Source organism: Colius striatus, chromosome 1 (assembly GCF_028858725.1).
Source record: "Colius striatus isolate bColStr4 chromosome 1, bColStr4.1.hap1, whole genome shotgun sequence".
NCBI classification, from domain to species: Eukaryota; Metazoa; Chordata; class Aves; order Coliiformes; family Coliidae; genus Colius; species Colius striatus.
The window spans coordinates 96,975,347-96,989,939 of record NC_084759.1 but is presented as its reverse complement, the minus strand read 5'-3'; the positions used below and the strand labels follow the sequence as shown (position 1 = coordinate 96,989,939).

Here is a 14,593-nt window from a genome sequence, read left to right as displayed (position 1 = left end):
TATCTCAACTATCATCTGTCCATGTGTATTTTAGAACTAGGTTCCAAGCACTAAGACGCTGTTTCTTCCTACACATTTTAGAGCTGAGACAAACTCAGCATCATCTTTCTTTCCACAGCTGGTTTATGACCAATACAGGAAGCCACCACTTTGCAAACTCTAGCAATTCTTTTTGCCTGAGGACATTATGCTGGTATTTTGGCAAGCCTGAGAGTTCACATCTCTCATTTTTCTGTTGCTACAGGCACTCCGGTGTAGCCTTTCTGCACTGGAGGGTAAGAAAACTAGTCCTGTTTCACAAGTATCTGACTTCTAACTTTGAAGTTTTCTTCAGCATAGGCTTAAGCTTCACCTTGGGTTTCATATAAATAAAATCTTGTCTCCTTCACACAAGAGCACCAGCTGCTTACATTCAGTGCATTTTCTGCAACAACTTTACTAAGAAAATAGGCAGTCTTGCGTGTGCTTGTAACCCTTCTAGTCATCAGCAGCAGCACTTGTGCAGCTGCCTTCATCAGTATGCCAATCCTTCTGAAAACTTGCTGAGTTTATTTTTCAGCCCCACCAGTGACTCTAGAGCAAGGGTTTAGTGTTGCTGTTGTATGGCAGCCTTATTTGGGCATAAGATGGTTCCAGACTTGATTTAGCCTTCCACTCCCTTCTGGCTGTGAAATAGAGTAGCACTGGCAAGAGTAATAAAAGGATTAATTATTGAAGTGGCTTCAATTTCAAGTACAGTTCTCCTTTCAAGCTGTTTATTTTCCAAGAAGAATCTTAAGAGGGGACTCCAGTTGAAAGATTCCAGCACTCCACATCATGCTTGCTCTCACTGCTCAGTATTTATTTTTAAGGCTGTTTGTTACAAAAAAGATGCAGTTCACTGCTGCCAGGCTGACATTGTGAGACCATGGAGATTCTTAAAGGGTGAGGATGGAAGATGCACATAATAGAACTGAGTGCAGGCCATACTTACTTCACTGTTCATTTGCCTTTTTACACTTGGTGATCAGGGAAGGAGTAGAGAGCTGCAACCATTACACTTTCCTGAAGTTGTGAGATCCCTGCAGTAGGCTCGTGCTTGGCCTCCTGCAGCTACTGAACTGTATGCAAGCATCAAGATGGTGGGGTGGGCTGCACCACAGAACACGGCTGACCTCCTCAAGCCGCTGTTGTGGCACCTCAGGGAAAGCCTCTGTAAAGAACGGCAAAAAAGTGACCCACTCTGCGGAACTGTGAGAAACAGCCCTGGGGGAACCTGTCAGGAAGAGATCCAGGCCCCCAGGCAAGGAGGCCCTGCACCACCTGGAGAGACCACACTGAGGCAGGTTCTTGCAGTGTAGCTCACAGAGAGGATGCTACTGGATCTCCAGATGTGGAGAGCCCCAGGCAGAACAGATACTTGGTGCCTGGAGGGAAGCTGCAGCCTAGGGAGAGAGGAGCCCCGACCTGAACAGGTTTTGCTGACAGCAAGTGCAGCCCAAGGAGAAGATGATGGGACTATAACCCATACAGCTACTGACAAAAGACTGCACCCTGTGGGAGGGGAGCAGGGGAAAAGTGTGCACATGAAGGATCAGCAAAGAGCCCTTAGGAGTTGACCATAATCCCCCTTCCCCAGTCCCCACACCACTCATTAAGGGGCAGAAGTCAAGGAGTGGAGAGTGAAGGAACACAACTAAGGCTGTGAAGAACAAGAGATGAAGGTGGTGTAGTTTTTGGTGTTTCTCATCCTCCTACTCTATAATTGGTAATAATTAATTTTCCCATATTGAGTCTCTTTTGCCCACAATCAGTAAGTGAGGTCCCTGGCTTTATCTCAACCCATGAGCTTTTCTAACTTACTTTCTGCCTCTGCCCTGGTGAGAAAGGGGCATCTGGCAGTTGACCCACCCCACCCACACACCAGCCTCCCCACACACACGCCTAGGTATTCACAGGCTTGCAACAACCACACCATGCCTCACTCCAAAGGAAACGACAGCCAACATGGTAACAGTGAGTACGTTTATTGAAGTGTTTGAAGTTCTGCGTTCTATTGAACCCCCTTCATAACTTAAAGGCAACAGAGCAAAACATCGTGACAGGCTCCAACCGGACTATTAAAAAACTCACATATTTATGTCACTTAAGAAGTACAGTTAAACTGTTCAATCATTTTGGTCTTCATCCCAGTCTTTCTTTCCTGATGGAGGTTTAGGGCCACCGGCTGGTTTTGCCATAATGATCTTGAAGGTAACAAGAAAAAGAGGTGGTTAGAATCAGGCTCTTAGCCCACTCTTAACAGCCATATGATGCTGTACATACACTAAATTCATGCAGTTTCCCTATCCTGAACCTAAGCCAGGGAATATTATTATCCACTTGAGATATTCACAAATTAGGTTTTTTTTTTTTCCTAGAAAATGGCCAAAGCTGAGCCCTGATATACAGTAAAAAGGGCTTTTACCTTTTTTTCACATGCAAATTAAGACTTCAGTTAGTTGGGAGAAAATGAGTGCTTAAATATACTAATAAGTGACTGGCTTCCAGGCCAGACACGAACAGCAGATCAGAGCCACCATTCTGAATCACTGAGTCTAATGGTCACACTTTAAAAGCAAAAAGTGCAGTAGCCTACCATGTTAGAAGAACATTTCCTACACGTGAGACAGTGACAAGCAAGGTAAAGCTACAACCGCACTCTGTCATCCCTTCAGTGAAAACTTAGGAGCAAAATTCACTCTCAAAGGAACAAATGCAAAACTTGGCAGTCTGCACACAAAAGTCAGCAGTGTGACGTGTCCCAAGGCCACGTGCTTGTCAGTATGCTCATGCATGCACTCACACACAGGTACCTCTCTTCTACAGAAACAGAGCTTACTGCATACTACTTTTCAGGCTCATCTTTCCAGTCATCCTTATCCCAATGTCCTTGTTGCTTAGGAGCTTTTGGACCACCTGCTGCTTTTGCCATAATAATCTACAGAAATTTTACATGCAAATACATTTTTGCTGAAGTCACAAAATATATAAAGTCAAGATTTTTGCCTTTCAGATTATAACCTCAGGTTTTTTTGCTAGAAGTTGGATTTTCACTTAAAACCAATATAAGTGAAAGCTTCTTGTATTTAATCTTGTTTCTGCTGAAGTTAAAATAACTTTCTGGATACAAATATTAACTGTCTAATCTTAAATAAAAGTAAACACTACAAGTGCTCCTATGGAAGCAGTAACATTCCAAATTATGAGCTCTTGAACAAACAGTTTCCTGGCTTTCGGAAATAAACCACACTTTCAAGTACTGCATTTTTATGCCTTGCATTCCCAGAAGATTCACACACTTTGCAGAACCTCTCTGCATACCGAGTTAAAGGCTCCAATTCAGTGCCCAAATTAGTTGTAGGCTTACCTGATCTACCCTTAGGACAGTTACTGCTGCATTTGTAGCTAGCTTGATACCCCAGGATTTTCCAAGGTATGTGTCTAATACACCGGCTTCCAACATGTCCTTCACAGCAGCAGCTTCAGCCTGTCAGATATAGGGAAAAATATTATTCAAAATCTTCTCAGCCTCCTACCTAGCAGGTTACTGCATTAGAAGGAAGACAAAGTAAGCAATTAACTAAAGACTTATTCTCTATCACTTTAGTTCAGCATCTCACTTCACCCTCCACAGAATGGCCACTGAACAACACTGAATTTAACTGTTTGCTGAAGAAAAAAACCAACACTGCAGTATGACAACTCCGAGACTGTGTTCTTCTAGACTATGCAACACAGAGCTACAACAACTCAAATTAATCTAGGAGTACTTCATACTGACAGAAGTATGTTTAAATATAACCCGATATTGCAGAGCACCAATTCATGTGAGTGACTACTTACCTCAATATCAAATCCAACATTTTTGTTCCCTTCCTGATGCACAGCATAAAGTTTGGAGATGACCTCATTAGCCTTAACTCCAGAGTTTTCTGCCAGTGCTCGAGGAATGGCTTCAAATGCCTCAGCAAACTTCTTGATAGCATATTGGTCAAGCCCAGGACAAGTCTAAAGTGAAGTTGAAAATCACATCAGCATTTCAAAACCCCTTAGATAAGGAGGTATTTCCACCCCACTCCCATTTTTTATTGTTTTGTCAAAAATAATATGTATATCTTTTTCTAAGCCACGTGTATACTTAAGTACAGATATGTGTGTGTGTGTGTATGTAAAAATTAAAAGTGAAAAAGCCCATTGGCTGTACCTCTCCATAAGACGTGATCTGCTTGGCTAATTCAATCTCTGTGGCACCACCTCCAGGAACAAGGCGCTTATCCTGTGAACAGACCAGCCCAAAATGCAAAGTTTTGCTTCAAGCATCATATTACTTTTTACTTTTTAGAATTGATATACCCTCTCAAGAAGAACACAACAGAACTTCATCCCACAGAGTTAAGAATCTGTTTCAGAACAAACATGTATTGTAACCTAAATTCACCACAATTTATTAATTCATTTCAAATGTCCTTGAAGACAAACAGCTTCTTTTGTAAAAAAGAAAATAACAAAGTAGTGGTTTCCGTGTCTGGGGTTTTTTTGGTGTTTTTTTCTATTATTTTTTTTTTACTAATTTTCACTGTCAACTTTCTAGTAACAGAAATCCTAGATTTTATCATCTTTTCCATTAACTTGTTGGGAAATATCATGCAGGAAAACAATCTACTCTACACCAAGTTTAATATGCTAACAGGTATAGCAACATGTTGGGTGGTTTTGTTTTGTTTTTTAAGTGAAGCATTCGGTCATTTTGTACACCCTTTGACAAACCCGCATCCACCTAAGAACTCCCAGTCTTTGAAACAGAAAAGTGACCATCATAAATCAGAAGTCAGTACAACTCCTGGAGAGAACCATAAACGCAGGGCCCATGGAGGTTTCTGTACTCCAAATCAATGAGCATGTGTTGGTGTGTAAAAGACATGAAATGTCAAACACAAGTTTAACACGTTTTTTTGCATGCTACCTCCCAAGTAAATACACAAACATTTCCTTTTACTTTAAGGACACTAAAGTCCAAAAAAGCTGCTAAGAAAAAGCTCTAAAGAATTGAGTTATTCCATCTGTAAACCTGTCTGTAGTAGTGGAGAAACTGCATCTTGTCAACAGTGAATTAGAAATTTAGTTTATAACCAGTCAGTTCCTCCTGAGCAACAGTGACAAAGCAAGGCTATCTAGATGTTCCTCTGTGCCCAGTTTCCAAGGAACGTTATACAACATTTAAGAGAATAGTCAACATTAAGCTGACCGCCCTTAAAAAGTGGCAAAACTAACCTATCTTCAAGAACTCCTCTCATTACTGGAAAACTGAGTGCAGTATCTGCTCAGCACCAGTTTTTATGCACACTGTATTCTTGAGGATCTCAGCAGCAATCTTAAATACACAGCCCTCTACACCAGGATATTACACAGCCTTCTCTACATCTCAAGAAGGCTCTATGCTCAAAATGTAAATATCTGCTACAGCCTTTATAGCAAACGAGCACAAAGCAAGCATGAGTCTTGCTCTAATCCCTGGCTCAGTTTTGATAACTGAAGTGTTCTGGTTACTCACCCTCGTGAGTACTTTGAAAGTATTCACACCATCATCCACTGCTCTCTCTATGTCATCCATCAGATTGTCTGTAGATCCACGAATGAGTATAGTAGAAATGGCACCATCCTCTTTTTCTGTTTAGATAGAAATACGCATTACTGAATTAAGTTTGTTGCAGATGTAAAATACATATAAACACTGTACTTTTCGAAGAGTAGTATTAGGAGTTCTGCAGAACGTACATACCATGCTTGAACACAATGACTTGTGTATCCCCAACCTCTGACAGATATACACTATTGCAGTGACCCATTTCTTCTAGAGTAGGGGGAGTCTGGAAATAAAAAACAGGAGTTAAAGAGGTGAAGCTGCTCATGAGTTCTCTCCCTTGGGTTCCTCATTTGAAAAGTCCGTACCAGTCTGGGTAGGGCTGTTGCGCCAACAGTTTTGCACAATCTTCTCAGATCCCACTTTGAGTTCAACCTTTAAAAATAAAAACAGTCTTTCTAATGACAAGTTTTCATAATAAATGTTCACACATGTGACCCAGTGTTCTCTTAATGGGGCAGTATTTTGTAAACTAATAACATCTAACAAAACGCACCACATCAAGCTATAAAATCCACTCATCCATTTTATTGAGTTACCAATAGGGATGCTATGCAAAGACTGTTTTTTAAGTTAAAAATTATTCAGTACTTCAAATACATGGAAATTAGCAAACTTCACCTGTCAGGATCTTTAAAACCCTTCAACGATGATGCTTCATTGCTATGCAAGAGAGAACTATCATGCTCCATTTTCACAAGTTCAAACTTTTTGGACCGTGAGCAGGAGGAACCATTAAGGTACTATGGTCTTACACGCCTTTGAGATCACATTCCTCTTTAGGAGATCCACGTATTTTTATATTCTTGATTTCAGTTGTGCTACAAAGGCACTTAAATCAGAGTAACAGCACCGTATACACAAATTATTCCCCAATTAGCTGTCATGTAGAGGTGAAACATTATCAAGAAACATAAGCTATGAAACAATTAAACTGCAGCTCAGATTTTGATGCACTAGAAAAAACAGATAGCGTGCAGTACTTTCTAATTTGTTGGAGAGGCAAGAGATAATATGGCAAATGCATTTCACCAATTGGTAGATGAAATGTTTTCATGCTCTTTTAGTACTTACCTGACTATCATAAGATTGTATTTGTTGGCATAATGAAGTGCCATGTCTGCCACTTTGCCACCTGTTACTACTACATTTGCACCACTGTCTGCAATAGCTTTGACTTGCAATTCCATGAGATTTTCTTCTCCTTTACTGAAACTCATCAGTTCTTCAGCATTCTTTATAAGCACTGTGCCCTAGTAAAACACATACACTGTCAGCAATTCAGCACTAACTACACGCCTGAAGTTTTTTCAAAAACTACTTTGTCTCACAACTTATTCATAAACCTCAAGTATTCCTACTTCATAATACTGTGACTATTCCAAGGCAATGGGGTAAAACAAATTAAAAAAGGGGCAATTCTAGCACTATTACACAGCCTTGAGGTTCAGATATTCTACCATACGGTTTGGTTCCAACAACCCAACAAAACCAGCAACTCCTCCCCAACTACAAAAACCCTACAAAGCAAAATTATGAACTTCTAAAACTAGTGAACTCAATATTAACAAAAATAGGTCAATCACCAAGTGTCAAGAATACTTATAGTTAAATCTATAAATAAAAGCACATGAGCATAAATAGCTAGCTTACTTATTTTGAGCTTCTACATACCTTAGTTTCAGTTACCATACCATCAAAAGGGCAGGAATACACAGCTATTTTTGCATCTTTGACAGAAGTAACATCTCCTTCAGTTTCTTTTTTAAAAACCATGCCATGCAGTACTGAGGAAGCAGAGATACCAGCACCCTGAAAGGAAAGAAATGGAATGGGGGCAAACTGCATCGCTGATCTCTTACTGTCAAAAAGCTGCTCTACCTTTAAGAAAAGCAGTCCTTAAATTCAGTTGAATGTAGCAACCTAAGTTTTTACTGCAGCACAAAGACATAAGATTTCAGCTGATTTAGCAACATCAAACACCATCTTACAGGTTCCTATTTTAAGACTGGTTGGTGGTCCACGTTAAGGCCTATTACGTTCATTTTCCGTGGTCAACTGATGTATGCATTGGCAGAGGAAAACCCAGGGTAAATTCCTACTATATATAGACTTGTTCCAACCCTACACACCATACTGAGGAAGCCTGACAAATAGACATTTCCGCCAGCCTGCACCTTCCCATAATCTTGTGACTGCTTCTACAGCAAAGACGCAATCAATATCCCTGTGTAGAATTAAGTTAAATGTAACCGATACAGCACAAACTTTCAATGTTAATGATTTTCATTTACAAAAGCTGCTAGTGAACTTTAAACAAGAAATGTAAACATCAATTGCCACAATGTAACAGGGCTGAAAATAGAAAAGGTACTGTAAAAGTTCAAAGACCTAAAATTTGCATTAGGCTGTTTACCATAGTAACACTTTAGGTGAAGCTAGGTACTTCCAACTTACCACAATTTTGCACACTCTGATGTTATCAACGTTGAAATTACCAGAATCAGGAAGGATAGAAACTGTTCGGTGCAGGAAAAAAACAAAAAACAAAGAATGAATTTGTACTGCTTCCTGAATAAAACAAAACAATGACATCACAATTTATTTAAAATTATTTTAAAATAATTTATTTTTACAATGTAGTGATCAAGGTAGCAACATTTATTCAGGCTGCTCAATTAATTTAAGGCTAATTTAATGTATATTCACACGTATGAACATTTACACGTGTGTTCAAGAGTGAAGTCTGACTCTAGAATATTTTGAGAAAACAAACTAGTCATGACAGTTTTTTTTCTTGGAAATCTAAAGGGAGAAAACCACAACTCAATACAAGTACAGTTTTGCTTCCATTGTTCTGTGGCTGAGACTAATAAGAGCTCATATGAAATGTAACACATTTTTCTAACGATTAAAAAAAAATGAAAGAAGGGTTTCTGCATTAAAAGTAACTTGAAAGCTATCGCTATAAAACGTTTACTAGGAAACACAAGACCTTTTCCCAGCCACAATACCAATGAGTTCAACAGGAGAAAGACAGTTACACTCATTCCAAAGGCTACAGCATTCCATCAAATTTAACCCGATTAACTACACCTTTTACCTTACATGATGACACCAGAAACAACCACAAGCAAACGTACTCCATTTTTCAGTTGCACGGACCCACATGTTCTTGTCCACTTACCACAGGCCTGTGCAATAAGTTTTGCCAAAAAATGTTCATTGCCATATTGTTTGCTCATCACTGAGGTGTGCAACAAAGACGTGACTTCTTCAACATCTCGAAGGTTCTTTGCAGAAGAGCACACCAAGTCTGGAAGAATTTCTAGGGCTTTCTTGCAAGCCTTTTCATAGCCTTCAATCACCTGTGCAACAAGCAATAAATATTCACTACGTTACTTCACTATGCATTCATACTGCTTTCATCTTTTCCAAGGACCATAAAATATGAACAAATACAAAAGCTTACAAGAGTAGCAAGCAATCACAAGCAGTAAAATATATGCTGATCTTCATGTATCTCTGTGTAAAAAATGTTAAGGAGGAAGCAGACGATTCATAATATTCACAATCCAAGAATACTGATCAATGGCAATCTGAATTTGACCTACGTGAACTGTAGTAACAATAAAACTTGCCTCTGAGACTGATAATCCCATCCTCAGAAGGTCTTCTGCTAACTCCAGAAGAACTCCAGCAAAAACAAGGACAAAGTTTGTTCCATCTCCAACTTCTTGTTCTTGCATGTGGGAAGCCATCACAAGCATTTTTGCAGCAGGATGCTGGACCTTTACAAAGTTACACATCTTAGTTACTAATGCACCACCTAGACTACAGCCCCAGGTTTTTCTGTGCATCCAGTATAAGCTCTCTTATTTGAAATTTTATCTATAGATACTAAGAATGCACAAAATAGGTAAAGAAAGCAACACAAATTATATCAATTAGCTAACTTAAAATGCAAAAGTACAAACATACATGAAAATAAAATTAATCAGAGAACTAAACAGTCCCCCTACAACGTGAATTAGACATCCTTGACTTTGGTTCTGTACTGTTTTTACAAGATGCATTGGTCTCCCAATCAAAGGACAGGAAAGCAGCCTGAAGCCTAAATCTTCAAGCTGAGTTCACGTGTAAAATGCAAAGCTGATGTCTGAATTCCAGTTTAATTCTAGCTTTTATTTCTGCTTAACAATTGTGCTGCTTTCCCTCTGTTTGAAAGAAATGCAGTAAAAACGCTGTATTCTTGAATCCTGTTAGAGTAGATGTTATTTTATGCCAGAAACAAACACACAAGACTCGTTAGATTAAGTTACTAGCCTACAGATTACTTTTTAAAAGCAGAATTGAGACTTCTACCAAACACTAACCCAATACATTAAATAAGGAAATACTTAATACTCACACTGTTTCTATCAGCAAGTACTGGACTGGGCAAAATATTATTTGATTTGTGATACAAATACAAATTTGATAGTAAAAGTTAAGACGGGTTTCCACACTTTTACTGTATTCTCAGGAGGATGATGCTATAGCCTCAGCTTCTTAAATCCCATTCATGTATTCTAAGCAGACACGAAAACATGGCAACCACCAACACAGGGAGAACAGTACAGCTATTTCTTTCAGAGTTTTTCTAACATTGTATTACCTAAACATGCTCTCTTCTAAATCTACACTGGTTTTGGGGGGAAAAGGAAGTATGCAATTATTAGGCACTCCCTGCAATTACTTAAGACTGCTATACAAAAGTCCTTTTCCTCATTCTGGATATAGCTCATTAACTTTTCCCAAATATCGTGAAAAGGCAAATGATTTCCAAAATGACAGAAGTAAATCATCTGACAAGGTGACATGTATTTCCTTATTAACATTTAGAACAGTAACAGCCCATGAACGCTAACACTAGTTCATGACTGACATCTTCTGAAACAAGACAACTTACTTCCAGCTCTCTCAAGATAGTAGCAGCATCATTTGTAACAAAAAGCTTCTCTAGATGATTGATAACCATTTTGTTCATTCCTAATGGGGGGGAACAGAAAATATCTATTAGGCAAACATCATTTTGTATACACAGATCAGTTAACTTCAGGTAAAGCTTATACATTAGAACATTAGCCCAGTTTATAATATATAACGCTTGGGAGTGTGTTACATTAAGAAATAATCAGTAACTTGTGAATAAGCTATTTTACCTTCAGAAATACATAGACATAATTTAATCAGTGTTGGAGAACATCTTTTGTTTCATTATATCTGACAGAACATGGTATGGTGATGTTTGTTTTATCTACTTAGTTATCTTTCCTTTAATTTTTGTAGGTCTCCAACATAGCAGTAAGACAGCAAACAGGACACAGCAAGTGGTATAAAGCCAGACAAAGGCAAATACATAGTGCATAACTCAAGAGCTAACCAAATAGTCTGACCTGTATAGTCACAAACACTCTAAGAGTTCTAGAGGAAGCCCAGCATGCTTCCTCAAGAAACAAACAGTTGCTTCCTTACCAAGGTAGGTTTTAGCCTTCAAACAAAACATTTTGCTCAAAACCACTATAACAATTTTAGGATTTATTTACCATTTGGTCCATAAGCTGTACGGGTGGTTTGAGCAAGTTCTTTGCATGCCTGGATGTTCCGATAGACAGCTTCTTCTAGTCCTGCATAATGCTAAAAAGAGGGATGAATTAGTCATTTCTCATCAAAGCATGAACACTCTACTGAGCCCATTAAACTTTTTTATGAATTTACAGAATCACAGAATCTTAAGGGTTGAAAGGGACCTCGAAACATCATCTAGTATTTCACTTAAAAGTTTAAACAGAAACTAAACTTTCACACAAAGACAGTGAGAAAGTAACTACTGTGTATTTCTTCTCAGCTAGGAAGCTCAGCTTCTGAACAGAAAATCTGAACAGTGACTCAAATTTCAAAACAATTTGCATCCCCCAAATCTCCCAAAAAAGTCAGGTGTATGCCAAAGGGAAAGAGAAAATAACCAGCAGCAGACTGGAGACAGGCAAGGGTTTTGTAAGCATGAGGTTTTGTATATGCTTCTTTAATCACAAAAATCATTTAACAATTCTACATTCAAACAGGTGTTTTGAGAATTCAGAAGCAGAATAATTCATAAACTTTGTGTTTGAGAAGATGATCATCCTGGCTTGAGTTTGGAAGCCTTAGGAAGGGATCACAGAAGGGCCTAAGAGACACTCATGTAAAATATGCAGCGTGGCCCATAAAAGAAGAGAGAAATAGATCCTCTCTGATACCATTTACTCTCTAAATACAAAACAAACATCTTAGAATGTCAACTGCTTTCTTGCTTTGTAAAAGACAGCTCTGGTTATTCTAGCTTTGAATTATCTATTTCAGGACCAGCATCTAGGCCACTTTGTTTCCCTGCTCTTCCTCTGTCTTTGCCACATGCCAACCTTTGGTCTTCATGGAAGATTCTAAAAAGATAAGAGGACTAAGTTGCTAACCTTACACAATCATTTTGGTTGGAAAAGACCTTAAAGACCATCAAGTCCAACCACTGCCAAGCCCACCACTAAATCATGTCCCTCAGCAGCTCATCTACACAGCTTTTAAATATCTCCAGGGATGGGGATTCCACCACCTCCCTGGGCAGCCTGTGCCAATGTCTAACAACCCTCTCAGTGAAAAAGTTCTTCCTAATATCAAATTAAAACCTCTCCTTGAGTAATTTGAGCCCATTTCCTCTTGTCCTATCACTTGTTACTTGGGTAACACTTTGCATTCTATTAAGTAGTAGCCACCAGAATTATTTTTATTTATATCTGCAATAAATAAATAACAATGAAAAGCACCTTGCTTACTTTCTGTCTGCTTTTTTAAAGAAAGCTTTTGCTTTATCGGGCCCACTGTTTGACTAGGATCAAAATCTACATTAGGTTAAGCATGAGACACGATGAAAACAGATTTATGGAAAGGCATATAGAAAACAATGGCAAAGGTAGTTCTCTTACACGCACAGTAAAGCATAAGCAGAAAGAGTGGGACACTCCTGATAAACTTAAATCTATAGTATCTGGCTAAATTTTGCCGCCTGCCCCCTATAAAAGCTCCCCAAACAAAACCCCCTCCCAGTATGGCTTATACAGCGAAGGCACGGGTGGGCCGCACAGCTCGGGAGAGCAGCAGCAGCATCGCCACCCGCCATGCTAGACGGACAGACGGCCGCTGCCCGGGGAGGTGGCGGGAACCCACCGGGCACCCCCGAGGATGGACAGGGGAGAGGCCCGGGGCAGGTGCGGCGGGGGCGGGCGCTGGCCCCATCTGAGCTTTCTGGAAGACTGTGAGTGCCGCGCACCACGCGCCCGCCTCCCTCCCTCCCTCCCTCCCGTATTCCTGGCTCTCTCCTTCCCTCCCTCTCTCCGCCGCCCCGTTCTGGCGCGCTACGCGGGGCAGATCCCGCCCCTGACCCGCAGCGGACGCCGAAAGAGGATGAAAAGAGCGAGCCCCCCCCCCGCGTGGAGCCATCGGCCCTTCCAGAACCTTCCCCGCGCCGCCACGCTCAGACTCATTCTCCCTCCCTCCTCCCCCCCAACGCCGGCTCCCCTGAGGGAACGGCGCTCACCCGGCGCCGCTCTCACCTTCGCTCCCTCCTTGAGCATCTGGGCGAAGCCCGGGGCCTTGGGGACGTGCAGCGCCATCTCGCCTCCGCTCCTGACAGACGCCTCGCCGCGCCGCGCCGCGCCGGGGACGATGGGGGAGAGGCGGCCACGCAGGCGCGATGGCGCAGCCGGGCCGCCTGCAGGCACGATGAGTTGCGCCCAGGGAAGGTCGATGGCGGGGCGGGTCGGAGATGCCGTGATGAAGCGGAGATCCCGCTTCCCTTGAGAGCGGACGGCAGGTGGCGCTCAGGCCTCAGCTTGCGGCTGTGGCGGAGCCCGCACGCCGCGGCTGAATCTCGGCGGCTGGGTCCGACGCGCATCTTCTCTGCCGGGACCCTTCTATTGCGGCCCCGGCTGAGCCCGCCAGAAGGCCGCCCATCCCGCAGCCTGACCACCGGCTAAAGGCCGCTGAGCTTGTGAAAGGGAATGAAGACTGGCAGAGCGGGTAGTGTTTAGAGGCTGCCAGCTTGAGGGAGCGATGGCTGCATTGTTCTGTGCCTTTTGCTTTTAGGTAACTGAAACCAACCAAGGACAACAGCTCGTCTCACTTTTACTGTATTTGTGTGACCTTTATGTAACATTTGACACGGAAATTGCTCAGTTCAAGAAAGACAGGGAGCTGCTGGAGAGAGTTCAGCGCAGAGCCACAAAGGTGATGAAGGGAGTGAAGCATCTCCCTTATGATGGAAGGTTGAGGGGGCTGGGGCTCTTCAGCTTGGAGAAGAGGAGACTGAAGGGTGACCTCATTAATGTTTACTAATGTGTAAATGATGGGTGTCAGGAGGATGGAGCCAGGCTGTTCTCAATGATGTCCAATGATAGGACAAAGGGCAATGGGTATAAGTTGGAACACAAGACGTTCCAAAGAAATACAATGAAGAATTTCTTCACTGTGAGCGTGACAGAGCTCTGGAACAGGCTGCCCAGGTGGATTGCTGAGTCTCCTTCTCTGAAGACATTCAAAACCCACCTGGACGAGTTCTTGTGTGACCTGCTCAAGGTGATCCTGCTCTGACTGGGGAGTTGGACTAGATGATCTTTCGAAGTCCCTTCCAATCCTTAAGAGTCTATGATTCTGTGATCGTGATTTTGTGAAACAGTAAAGGTAGCATTGCTTAATTCATTGCACTGTCACAATAGTCAGGCATAAACTCCTTAACACCAATGTGGCATTAAGAAACAGGTGTTCCTTTATTGTGGTGCTGGGGACACAGGGCATCGCCTCACCTAACGTGCATGTAAAGGGACAAAAGCACACTCTTTACATATGTGAAACAATATT

The 14,593-nt window shown here is 41.4% G+C and overlaps 1 protein-coding gene across 2 annotated transcripts; it reads right to left on the bottom strand.

Moving 5' to 3' along the window:
* Window positions 1-1,987: 1,987 nt before the first annotated feature.
* On the bottom strand, window positions 1,988-13,438 carry CCT8 (chaperonin containing TCP1 subunit 8). 2 transcript variants are annotated; one of them, XM_062002294.1, is made up of 16 exons: window positions 13,291-13,438; window positions 11,251-11,341; window positions 10,614-10,693; window positions 9,304-9,453; window positions 8,850-9,030; window positions 8,120-8,181; window positions 7,337-7,474; window positions 6,737-6,915; window positions 5,971-6,037; window positions 5,801-5,888; window positions 5,573-5,688; window positions 4,226-4,297; window positions 3,865-4,029; window positions 3,389-3,508; window positions 2,861-2,959; window positions 2,155-2,225 (listed from the first exon to the last, which is right to left on the bottom strand). In XM_062002294.1, the coding sequence occupies exons 1-15, from the start codon at window positions 13,348-13,350 to the stop codon at window positions 2,867-2,869; spliced, it is 1,662 nt and encodes a 553-aa protein (XP_061858278.1). In that variant the 5' UTR covers window positions 13,351-13,438; the 3' UTR covers window positions 2,155-2,225; window positions 2,861-2,866. The 2 variants fall into 2 exon arrangements, with proteins under 2 accessions (XP_061858287.1, XP_061858278.1); XM_062002303.1 differs by lacking the exon at window positions 2,861-2,959 and having other exon boundaries at window positions 1,988-2,225; window positions 13,291-13,436.
* Between the last annotated feature and the right edge of the window lie 1,155 nt (window positions 13,439-14,593).

Bases quoted from the DNA above. Each gene is read 5' to 3' on its own strand.
- CCT8 (XM_062002294.1), bottom strand. From the start codon at position 13,350: ATGGCGCTGCACGTCCCCAAGGCCCCGGGCTTCGCCCAGATGCTCAAG. The intron at 6,038-6,736 runs GTAAGTACTAAA...TTATTTTTAAAG, and splicing joins TACAATCTTATGATAGTCAG to GTTGAACTCAAAGTGGGATC. The intron at 4,030-4,225 runs GTACAGCCAATG...ACTTCACTTTAG, and splicing joins AGATCACGTCTTATGGAGAG to ACTTGTCCTGGGCTTGACCA.